The sequence below is a fragment of the Artibeus jamaicensis genome, unplaced genomic scaffold, assembly GCF_021234435.1.
Source record: "Artibeus jamaicensis isolate MK-2021 breed Jamaican fruit bat unplaced genomic scaffold, CSHL_Jam_final contig_384, whole genome shotgun sequence".
NCBI classification, from domain to species: Eukaryota; Metazoa; Chordata; class Mammalia; order Chiroptera; family Phyllostomidae; genus Artibeus; species Artibeus jamaicensis.
Window position 1 is genome coordinate 12,084,260 of NW_026521810.1, and position 12,261 is coordinate 12,096,520.

At 49.2% G+C, this 12,261-nt stretch overlaps 1 protein-coding gene across 2 annotated transcripts in view; it reads left to right on the forward strand.

The window, feature by feature from the left end:
* MERTK (MER proto-oncogene, tyrosine kinase) overlaps positions 1–11,090 on the forward strand; it is a 91,428-nt gene extending 80,338 nt beyond the window's left edge. The window contains exons 16-19 of one of the 2 annotated variants that reach the window (XM_053664564.1): positions 2,068–2,177; positions 3,355–3,514; positions 4,131–4,267; positions 9,761–11,090. In XM_053664564.1, the coding sequence (XP_053520539.1) occupies positions 2,068–2,177; positions 3,355–3,514; positions 4,131–4,267; positions 9,761–10,274 (921 nt within the window). In that variant the 3' untranslated portion in view covers positions 10,275–11,090. The remainder of the gene's footprint in view (positions 1–2,067; positions 2,178–3,354; positions 3,515–4,130; positions 4,268–9,760) is intronic. The other variant, XM_053664565.1, reaches the window with a different exon arrangement.
* The last annotated feature ends 1,171 nt before the right edge of the window (positions 11,091–12,261 follow it).

Below are 12,261 nucleotides of genomic sequence, written 5' to 3' on the forward strand. Positions count from 1 at the left end.
TAACGAGAAACAAGCACACAGCGTTTCACTGACTAATGAATAGTTTCTTTTGCAAAAATACAAGTATATCTCCAGTGTCGGAAATTAACTCCCATGTCTTATTAACATGAAAAGGGAATATATTTCCATATTTTAATACTTTTATAGTTATAAATAAATCTGGAAGTTGTAGAGAAAACAGAGATTTTCCAGAGAAACTGGAAAATCAACCTTTTATTCAGACTTTCTTTGCTATTGGTTCCATCCATTTGGGGGGAATAAATAGCATCCGTTCCTGCTAGTGTGGCCCAGGACGAGGTCTCAGTTGCGTAACGTGTCCCTGCAGCTGGGCCTCAGTGCTTTTCTGCCCTTGTCTCCGGTCCACGAACACAGGCTGTCATTTCATTTGCTTAGATGATCCTTAGTTTCTTGTATTTTGTAGTTGTCAAAGTATAAGTTTTGCAATTCTTTGGTTAAATTTATTCCTAAATATTTTATTTTTCATTTCTATGCAGATACAATTATTTCTTGACTTCATTTTCAGATTGTTCATTGCTAGTGTCTAGAAGTACAGTTGATCTTTGTATATCAATCTAGTGTCCTGCAGCCTTGTTGGACTCATTTATTAGTTCTGCCACGCAATTGTCTTTTAAATGACTTGTGGTCACAGTTTGCAAGAATAAAATTGTTGTGCCAAGAAAAATACGCAAATGAGTAGTTCCTGATATTCATGATACCTTCATGAATGGGAGCAGATTTGATATTTCTTGGTACCCAAATCTTTCTCTGGAAGTTAACCCCCAGGAACTTAGAGCCCCAAATACACAGAACACAGGCACACGGCTTTCCTTCCTGACCTGTGTACTTGTTTTAACAATCTCATCATGTCGAGGTGAAGGATAAGGAAAGCGTTCGGTTGTAAAGACCACGGGTGACTGACACAGGTCTTCGCTGGGAAACAGGGACCATTGAAATGTTTACGCGGCTCCAGTGGCTTTGTTTCTGCCACTCAGAGGACTCCTGCTGCCCAGAGGAAAGGATGTCATGGATGGACACGTTTGTGGTTGCCAGGAGCCTGCAAACCCTTCTCTCTCAGGCTCTGGCTGCGCTCACACGTGCATCACTGCAGAGAGACCTGCTTCTTGTTAAGATTTTATTTATTTATTTTTAGAGGGGAAGCAAGGGGGAGAGAGAGGGAGAGAAACACTGATGTGCGAGAGAAATACTGATCAGCTGCCTCTTGTTCGAGCTCCCACCGGGGACCAGACCCACAACCCAGGCATATATACGCCCTGACCAGGAAGCAAACCAGCGACCTTAAGATTTGCAGGGTGACGCCCAGGCCACGGAGCCACACCAGTCAGGGCGAGAGAGGGCTTCTTCTGTCGTGACCCTCAGAATCAGTTCCAACCTGGGAGGTTGCTAACACAGCAGCCTAGCGTGCTTTTACCACGTGGCGGGAACACTAGGCTGCTGAAACTTACAGGAGGGTCCCAGGGGAGCAAAAATGAAAATTGCCATGGTAAGGAGCAAAGACCATCCTGATTTCTCTCACATAGAAAAGTACTTTTGAAAACATTTTAAAGTAAAGTGATAGCAGATGTGGGTGCACAGTTGGAAAGAGCTCCTTTAATGGCGACTTTTTGCCTCAAGACATTAGAATCCTCCCCCGCCTGCACAAATTCCCCCTCCATGAAGACAGACCATCCTTGGGTCCACTCTCCGTGTGGCGTGCGTGGTTGGTCCACGGCCACTCCGGACACAGAGGATCCCACTGGATCGCATAACTTGGGAACAAACGTTCTTCACTGTCAGTACACTTAAATGTGGGGGGAGAAAAAAATGTGATGTCTGCCGTGCAGTTTTAGTGTTTGTTTTTTGTCTTCCTGTTTTTTCATTCCTTTTTAAAACCGTAGTTGTGCTGTTAGTGATCCAGAAATGAAAGGTTTGTTTCCGTGTTTCACAGCCACATATTTAAGACGTAAAAACATTGTTTTCCCCCAGGCAGAGATAACGTGCAAGTTTTTCTCAAAAGAAAAATAAAAATTAAAAAAAATAAAAACTAATCTTTCTTGCTCCATCCGCCAGTACATTCCTGTGCAGACACTGGTGAAGTTCATGGTGGACATCGCCCAGGGGATGGAGTATCTGAGCAACAGGAATTTTCTTCATCGAGACTTAGCTGCTCGAAACTGCATGTAAGGGTCCTGCTGCGTCCTGGGGGTTGGACCTCACCGTGTTGGAATTCGTGGCAGGGACGCAGGGGGTGGCCTGTCGCTGTTGCAGTCAGTGGTGACATTCATGAAGGCCTGTCCCTGAGTTCTCGTGGTGCTGCCTTGTGAAGACGCGCTGTTCTGTGGACATGCCGACCGGCACGACAAGGGCGTGCGTGAGAGCTGGGAGCTCGCCCTGCCCCAGCAGAGCTGCTGTCTGCTGTGAATCTCCAAAGGAATAGCTGTGTCTTGATTTTAATTTGCTGCTCCGAGGAGAGGGGATGTTCCTGAAATGTGTTGCTTTTATTCGCTCTTCTTGGTTGAAGCCGTGGCAGTGAGGTCTGCCCGCCTCCTGACCGGCCTCAAACACTTTCCCCTCATTTTTGGAGGGTCTTGTTTTTCTTTATTTAAATCGTTTTTCTACAATGGAGGGAGACCTGTGAAAATCTTTTTTCCCCTTAATATTTTCTGCATGTTTTTCCTCCCAGATAGGGTGCCCCGAACTAAGAGTTCTCCCAGGACATGGGGCGTCCAGCTTTAAAAGTCAGTGTTGGGAAAACAGGGACAGTCACCACCCTCCCTCCATACCACTCATTTCTTCTCTTCCTTCTCCTTCTTGTATAGGATGTGTTTTAACAAGTTGGGCTATAAATGTGATTGTATGTCTTTAATTTCCCAAGTAACTCCTCAAGTACCACCTGGCCATGTTTGCAGGGAGCCCAGGGTCCCCCTCTTACGGACTGTACATTCCCACTTTCCCCAAGCTGCCAGGGGGCTCCCTGGGTCCACAGAGCCAGTGCCACTTCCAAATGTGAGGCAGGAAGGCCACTGGGGCACTCGAGTCACTGAAGGCTTGGATTTGAGCTGGGCTCCTTCTGCTCGTCCCGTGCAGCTCCTCTCCTCCCTCTGGGCGTCTCCATCCTTGTGCATGGGTGGCCTTGCTGGTCCAGATCCCCACATAGACCAGAAGGGCACGGGGCCACCTCTCCCCCGCTCCCCCTTGCTTGCTCTGCCATTGGTCCTTAAGCAGGACCCTTCCGGGCTGGTGGGTCTGTGTCTTTGTGCCACTTAGCGTGCCTGTTCTCAGCTGTGTGTGTCACAGGCCTGTGCTTTTAAAGCTTTGCCTGTGACGTGTCTGAGGACTTGAATTCCCTCTCTGTAGGTTGCGAGATGACATGACTGTGTGTGTCGCGGACTTTGGCCTCTCTAAGAAGATTTACAGTGGCGATTACTACCGCCAAGGCCGCATCGCTAAGATGCCCGTGAAGTGGATTGCAATAGAGAGCCTCGCGGACCGAGTCTACACCAGTAAAACTGACGTGGTAGGTACAGAATTTTGATTCAGGACCTTGAGTTTCAGAGGTGAACCACACTGAATGAAGTGACGTAGCTGGTGTTGCCAAATATTTCACTCTGATAAACTGAGTGTTGGAAGCATGCTCACGTCTCTCATTTTTATTGCTAGATACTCATTCGGATGGAGTCCTTGATTCTGGTGATGTCCCCTGACATTCAAAAGATCTGTCTTTACATGGGCCCTTAATGTATTCCCATTTTCATTTGCTACTATACAGTGACTTATTGCCCACAACTAAGATATTCATGTTAAATTCAACAAGTTCATGCAGTGGCTCTGCGGGACCGAAATGCTGTAGGAACGGTGCTGTGTGGTTGCCCCTCACCCAGAGGCGAGGAACGAAAGCACTCAACAGACCCTCTCTACTGTGCCAGAGCTCCCAGAGCGGCCTTAGCAGAAAACAAGGGCTGTGACGCTCCAACCCCACGTTACCTCCGTGTTGGGAGAGCAGCCTCTCAGGCACAATTGTCAGCTTTGTGCGCGGTCATCAGGGCTTTCGGAAATGACCTTTCCAAATGAAAAAGTCCATTCAGCCTTTCTGAAAGGACTCACATCTGAACTTCTCGTTGCTTTGTTCTCAGTGGGCATTTGGTGTGACCATGTGGGAAATTGCAACTCGGGGGATGACGCCCTATCCCGGGATCCAGAACCATGAGATATACGACTACCTCCTCCATGGCCACAGGCTGAAGCAGCCGGAGGACTGCCTGGACGAACTGTGAGTGAGCTTCTCCATGTCACCAGGCACCTGCATGGGCCCGCCAGTGGGTCTTCGAAGACCTGGGGACACCCAGCCGTAGGGAGCGGGGCCGCTTTCAGCCAGGCATGTGTGCAGAGGTGGCACATCCAGGCCAAAGCCTCTCCTGTTGTGACAGGAGGTGCATGCACTTGTGCGGTGAACCGGCGCATCCCACAGGTCTGCAGGCACCTCTAGGAAATGCGCCCGGATGAATGGGGTGACTTGCCGCACACGGGAACCTGAATGACTGTTTGCCCTCTTGAGCTGCCGTTGTGCTTCTCTCCCTGAGTGTGCAGCATTCCAAACAAACACATTGCCATAATGTCCGTACTCAGGAAGTTTAGAAACCTAAACCCATGGCTCTGAGGTCTGAGGTCAGGCTGGCCGTCAGAATCACGAGAAAGAAGTCCTCGTGGTGCGATTCCTTAAGCTCTGTGCCTGGGCACTGAGAGTTTGCTGGAACAAAGTGAGCCCAGAAGCGCATGTCTTAAAACACTCTGTGGGAGACCAGGTTCTCAGCCCGGTGTGAGAGCCTCGGTTCTGGGTGTGCAGGCCCAGTGCACAGCCCATTCCCGACAGGCCCCTTCTCTCTAGGGTGGGCGGTGCAGGGACAGACTTGGGCTCACAAGGCACAGGGGCCAGGTGCTGCCTCCAGCTACCCACCGGGGAGGCCTTGAAGCTGACTTGACCTCTCTGTGCCTCATTGTTAGACATAGGTACAGTGTAGTGATGCAGACCCTGGCCAGCAGGATCCATGTGTTGTGGCCGCAATGAACAAATTCACATGGGCTACAGAAGTCCTTTGGAGAAAAGGGGACAGCATGACCGCTCTCTGACTGAGAGAGGGCCCTGAGTAGATGAGGATGGTCCTCATTTACTATGCACAGGTTTACTTTAGGTGATTACCTTTTACAAATAACAAAGGAAAGAATGTTGCTAATTACTTCAAAGAAAAGGATGTTGCAGATCAAGGGGAAAATTGGTTGAACTGGTTATGCTCCATACTTGGGAGGTTTAGCTCAGATTTTAGGAAGTTACTTCAGAGATAGGCAGTAAACATTTTCTGCCTCAATTCAGGGTGAGGGAGTTTTAGCAAAAGCAAGTCTCATAGCAGCCTAGATACAATGCAGGCCTGGTTCCCCACAGGAGAACCTATCTGTGGGCCTGGCTCCTGTATGCTGGACCTCACTCCCCACTGGCTTTTCCGAGTGGGAGCTGGGAGCTGGGCTATATTCCCACGCCATGTGGAATGGTTCCCTATAGGCTAGTCGCACATTCATCAGAGGTGTTGAGAGGGTCAAAGAACTGTGTGGGTGTGCTCAGCCTATGGGAGGCACAGAGTGCGTGTCACACGTGGTGCTGATTGGTAACAACATCATTACAGGCCCATCTTCCCAAACCCCTTGCTGACCTTCTTAAAATAATTGCTGGTGGCATTGCCTCCAGCTTGTGATGTGACACTTCCTAGTGTTGAGTGTCTTCCCCACATAACAGGGGTTACAGACATTTTCTCCATATTCCGCAAGATTTCAGGACTTTAGGCCTGCTGGGCTCAGGCTTGGAAGTGCCGGGGGGGCACGTGTGGGACCTCCCATCAACTGTCGCACACGCACCCCACTCTGGCCCTGCTGCCTCACACAGGGGAGGGCTAGGCTAGGTGGCACGCAGGCCTCCCGGACCTCGTCCAACCCACACAGAAGGAAACTTTATTTTTATCTTATTTTGAACAGGATAAAATCACATTTTAATACATGCACATGGACAACGCACATGAGCATGGAAATTCCCGGAAGGGAACTTCGTTGGCCAGGGCCTCGGCCTGCCTGGCCGCGGTGGCTGTTGTTACTGAGGTTGTAAACTACAATGTTAATGACAGAAAGAAAAAACATTAAGCCCTTTACAAACATTCTGAAATCCTAATTAAGTTAGATCTGGGGTTTCATGGTGGTTTTTGAAAGGGCCACGTGAATGAGATGTTTCTTCTGAAAAGGGGGAAGCTGCTTTGCCCAAACAATGCTGAATGAAGAGTCTTGTGGCTGTTTCTTGGCTTGTTTTGCGCTACAAGCAGTTGGTATTCGCAGCGATTATCTGAGGTTTTAACGAGGTCTGAGCCGTGTCACACTGTGGTTTCTCGGTGCCTCGCAGAGCCAGATGAAGAACGCCGACTCAGTTTTCCGGGGGAGCGTTTAGGTGAGAGCCGCAGAGTCGGCACCTGCCACATGGTCAGGAGGGTCAGGTGGCCCTGTGGTCCCCAGCCGCCCCTTCCCGCCGGCCCTGTACCCCAGGCTTGAACCAGGCCTCTTTCTTGGGTCCCCCGTCCCACCTGCACGCTGGCCAACAAAGGGGCCTCTCTTTCCATATCTGGGGCGTTTTCTTTTAAAAATGAGTCGTACTTCTGAGCTTCTCACCTTCGTTTGCTGTCTAGCCTTAGCTGGGACGAGTGGACACCTGTGGGCCTTGCCCCTCGGTGTTTTTGAAGCCAGCTCTGAGAAGTGCCACGGTGTGACAGGGTGCACTTCGTGCCCTGCTCCTCTGTCCTGCCCTCTGGGGCTGCCTCTTCTCAGGGTGTCACCCACCTCCAACTGAGCAGGCTGCAGGTCTTCTCCCCTGGCCCGAGAGGCCCCTCTGCACGACATCCTCGCCATCTCTGTAGGGCATTTTCTCAGCTGAGCCCGTGGCCTCCCTGCTATCATCCGCAGACATCCCCGCCCACTGACCCCTGTGGTTTCACGCATTGGTGCTCACTTCCATCACCCTCCAGTGACACTCGGGAGCAGCCTCGGTCTTTCTTTATCCCACCGGGTCCCATTAACCAGCAGATATCCTTCAGAGTGCCCCGCCCTCCAGTCCTACCAGTAATATCACCGAGTCAGAGAAGCCCAGGCTGGCGGGGCCTGGCGCCGTCTGCTTCCACTCCCTCACCATGTGTGAGGAAATGGTGGCACGTTGACATCATGCAGCTCACACCCACCTTCCCCTTCTCAGAAACCCTCCTGCACTTACTGATCAGTCCCTCCGCTGCCACCTGTGGCATCTCAGGCCCCGAGAAGCGGAGCAGCGGGGGTTGCCCTGTGCCAGCTGTCGGAGCTCAGACCCTGCATAGCACTAGACAGACCATGCTGCAAACGGGATGCTGGCCTCTCAGATGGCACTCCTCTGAGCACATGTGACACACGTGGCCACCCTCAGAGCCGGGGAAAAGCAGGTGCCTGACAAATATGGGTAAATGCAAAAGTCCGTACATTTTGTAGATTTGTATGGTTACATGTTTTCAACTCCTTTTTAAAAAAAACTATTGTTTACCATCCTAACCATTTTCAGATGCACAGTTCAGTAGCGCAGGCACGTTCGCCTTGCTGCGCAGCCATCACCACCGTCGGCTCCAGAACTCCTTCATCTTAGGAAACTGAAGCTCTGTCCCCCGTGACTCAGTAACCCCCACCCTCCGCGCCCCCAGCCCCAGCAACCTCTGTGATTGTATCTTTTATAAAAGTCGCAATAGAAAAACAAACATGACCATTTACAAAGGCATGTGCCAAACTTTGGTTTTTTCTGTATCTGAAACTGAAATCACTCCCCTTACCGACCAGGGACGGCCCTGCCGCCACCCTCCTGGGCCCACCACCATGGGAGTGGCCCGTGCAGCGGCGCACGCGCTGCCGTGTTGCAGGTCATGCGTACGTCGTTACGTCTTCCATAAAGGGTTGAGAGGGAAAGAACTTTGAAGGTGACATTGCTACCGTGTCACATAAAGAAGAATCTAGATTATATCAGTGATTTTCAGCCTTTTTCATCTCATGGCACACAAAGTAATTACTAAAATTTGGTGGCCCTCCAAAAATATATTTTTGCCAATCTTACAAAACTAAATGGGCATCATTTTGATTCATTCACCTCAGATGGTTATTATTGTGTTGACTGTTGTCATTTTTTTATTTGACAATCTGAGAGAAAAGAGGTCAGTACCGTTGACTAAATAGTCAGGTACTGCATGTTTTAAAAATTCTTGTAGCACACAGTTGAAAATTGCTGGATTATGTAAACACTTTCTCCTAAAACCTAGAATAAATGAAGGTAAATTAAGTAAGTGCCTTTGTGGCCTAATAAAAAGGAAGTGTCTCTAAGAACAGAATTTCCCCCAAGCTCATCTCAGACTGCAAATAGTCAAGCCTCTGTAGAAATCAAGGAAACCATGCAAATCCATTTATACTATAAAAACCTCAAACATGGAAACAGAAGCTGTTTGCCAAGTCTCAGCATCTGTCTCATGAAGGTGAAAGGGAGAGCCAGACAGCTGAGCCTTGTCGGGGACGCGCGCCGGCCATTTGGTAGCTCCGTGTCCTGTGCTCACAGGCACAGCACTGCAGACCACCCCCTTCCAGAAGCTCATGCTTGGTCGATAGAAGCTGAAAAGTAAGACGTGCAGCTATTGATTGTCATGTGTCTGCATGAATGAGATCTACCTGTACGAGTGTGAATGTTAGTAGAATCAGCCAAAGTCCTACAGGATGTGATTACATGTGAATATTGGAATTTCATATTTATGTTCACAAGGTAGCAGCAATCTTCTACATGTGTCAGATGGTTAACATTTGGGTCATTTCCTTACCCAGCAGCACGAATAGCAATTTTCTCAAACCAGAAAAGAATCCAAATGAAGTGGTGGTAGGACTCAGTCTCCCTAGTTCAGTCAGCTCCCTGTTTAGCTGTGCTCCTGTCAGTGTCCCTTCACTGTAATTCTTAGTGTCACAGGGAGTGAGGACGCCCCCCTGAAGGGAGTCTTCCCTGCAGAGCACAGCGGGGGCATCATGAGCCCTGGCGGTGGGAGGCCGGGTCCCGCACTGCCCCCTGCTGCCCACACAGCCATGGCACGTTCTGTAGCTTCGCTGAGCCCACTCTCCTTTTCACTGCATCGTAACAAGGACTGTTGAAAGATTAAGTGTAGCAGCGCCCACAAGACGCCCGCTCAGTGAGGCACACGCTCCTTCACCCACCCCAGGCCCTTCTTACTCAGCTCTCCTGCTGACGAGCCCAGTCGGATGGTGCAGGACAGGGGGCAGCGCACTTTTTCTATAAAGGGCCAAGCAGTCAACAAGTTTGATTTCGAGTCCGTATGGTCTCTGTTGCAACTACTTAACTCTGCCTTTGCAGTAGAAGAAGCCACACAGAAACAAATCAATGTACCTGTATTCCAGTAAAACTTTATTCACAAAACAGACCATGAGTGGGATTTGGTCCCTAGGCCATAGTATGTCCTATAATCCTGGAGAACGGGAGAACTATCACACAGCCATGGAGCATTAATACAAACTGACCAAATATTATGGCACAAGGAGAACTTCAGTAATTTCAGTAAAAAGTAAACTTAGTGTAGATTAAACTGCAATAAAACCCAAGACTAGGTGGAAGCAGGGTGGATTGCACTCAGGGCTCAGTGCTGAGGTTACTCAGGTAACTCGTGTTTTCTTGTAGGTATGGGATCATGCACTCTTGTTGGAGAGCAGAGCCCCTGGACCGGCCCACCTTTTCCATTCTGAGGCTGCAGCTAGAAAAGCTCGTGGAAAGTTTGCCGGAAGCGCAGGACAAAGCCGAGGTCATTTACATCAACACCCAGTTTCCAGAGAGCGGCGAGGGCCCGGCAGAGGGCCCCGCGCTTGCGCAGCTGGACATGGACATCGACCCGGACTCCATCATCGCCGCCTGCGCGTCCCGCACTGCTGTCAGCGTGGTCACAGCACAGGTACATGAGAACGGACCTCACGAGGGAAGGTACATTCTAAACGCGGGCGGTGAGAACTGGGAAGACCTGGCTTCTGCCGCCTCAGCAACAGGGACAGCAGGCACGAGCGGTGTTTTCCTGGAGGACAAGCCCGTAAGGAACGGGGTCTCCTGGTCCCAGTGCAGCACGCTGCCCTCGGGCAGCCCACTGCCGGATGAACTTCTGTTTGCAGACGACTCCTTCGAAGACTCAGAAGCCCTTGTGTAAGGAGATCCGACACAGTCCCAAACCAGGGAGCTTCCTCTGCCTTTGAGATCCTCGTTCGCCCGAAGTTTCTGGTGTCTGTCTCCCTTTCCAAGTAAACGCCACGGGACGAAAGCGCCAGATTGTTGTTCAGTGTGTCATCACTAAAAATACACAATATTTATTTCAAGAGAAAAATATGTATGTATATGGTGGAAAGAGATATAGATATATTTTAATAAGAGATGACTTATTTTATGTCACTTATCCTGCAGACTTTAAAATTTAAGCTTTAACAGCTTCATCTCTAGAGCTGCTCCTTGATATTAACATTTGCACAAAGTTGTTTTTTTAAAGTTCTTTATTTTTTTTCTTACTATTAAATGTAAAAATATTTGTAAAATGAAATGCCACATTTGGCATTGCTTCTGGTCTTAAGAAAAATCTGATATTCTTCTGTGAATCATGTTTGATAAGAATGACTTTTGACATTTAAAGTTTCATAACTGATTAATTCTTTGATACAACTCTAATAAAATACCAATGAGGAAGGGTGTGTCGTGCCTGGTTGGCTTGGACAAAGCAGGTCGCCGGCAGCCTCGTGTCCTTGCAAAGGAATTCATTCCCTTGGTGCCTGACCCTCGAAGCACTTGCTCCGGCCATTCTTGGATGTTCTTTAAAGATTAGAAAAAAACATCCCGAAGAGACCAAAGGTGAAGAACGGAAAATATGAGAGGGTTGAAAAATGCAGCATGAATGGGAGGAGTTCAGATGAATTGTAGAAGAGCGTCGGACAGTGAAGGGCTTTTCTGCTTGGGCGGCAGGTGCGGCAGGTGCGGCCTCCCTGCCCGGGTCCTCCTCACAGCGGCCTTGTTTCTGAGCTCCTGTGACGTTCCAAGCTCTTCTCAGGAACCTGTGAATCTGTGCATCATGATCATGGTGCCAGTGCCGTCATCGTGTGTGGGCCACAAAGTGAGGCTGCCAGGGTCGAGTGGTCTGTGGTGGCCCACACCTAGAGGAGGGAGGAGTGAAAATGCCAAACCATCTGCTTCTGGCTGGTTCTAAGCATGGGATTTCAGGGTCTGCTCCAGGGCCTCTCCACCTTTTTTTTCCAGTTTTTTAATTTATTAATTTTTATGGGGGAGGGGAGAGAGAGAGAAACATCAATTTATTGTTTCATTTATTGATGCATTCATTTGTTGATTCTAGAGTGTGCCCTGACTGCAGATCAAGTCTACAGCCTTGGTGTTTCAGGACCATGCTTTAACCAACTGAGATACTCAGCCAGGGGCAAGCCTTTTTAATGTAATTAATAAACATAGATGGCTCTTACTATGTGCCAGCTCTCACTCAGTCCTCCCAACAGCCCTACCAGGTACTATTATCTCTACTTCACAGATGGGCCAACTGAGGCAGGCGGAGGCTACCTTACTCTGCTCACAAGAACAGTAGCCTGATGAGGTCAGTTAACTGCTCAGCCCTCGGGGTGGCACGGCTGGGCCAGGACTACTGCCATCCTCAGGCCTGTTGTCCACTTGTGAGTAGCCTCACGCAGGCCACCACAGCCTGTGAGGATCAGTGTCTGCACCAGGCCCAGGGCTGTGGCCTTCCCAGCGTGGATCCTGGTCCTGACTGCCAGCCCCGAGGGTAAGCAGCCCCCCCCCCCCCCATTACCGTGAAATGCCCCGCACTAGAGAGTTCTGAGGGCAGGAAAAGAAGCTGCGCTGCTATGAGAAATGCCAGCACCACATTTTATCAGTGAAAGAAAAGGATAATTATTTCTACTTACACATTTTTGAACAATTGTTTTAAAAAACGAACATTTTTATGCTATTGAGCAAAGTTTCTTGCTGACGGTGACTGTGAAGAATGTGAATAGCTCGTCAGTAAAGTGATCAGGAGCTGACTGGTTGGTTCAAGCAAAAACACACAAACCAAATGTAAAAGGTGTGTTCATGTCTGTGAACAAATTTTAAAAAACTTATTTGGAAGCTTTATATAAATTTCACAT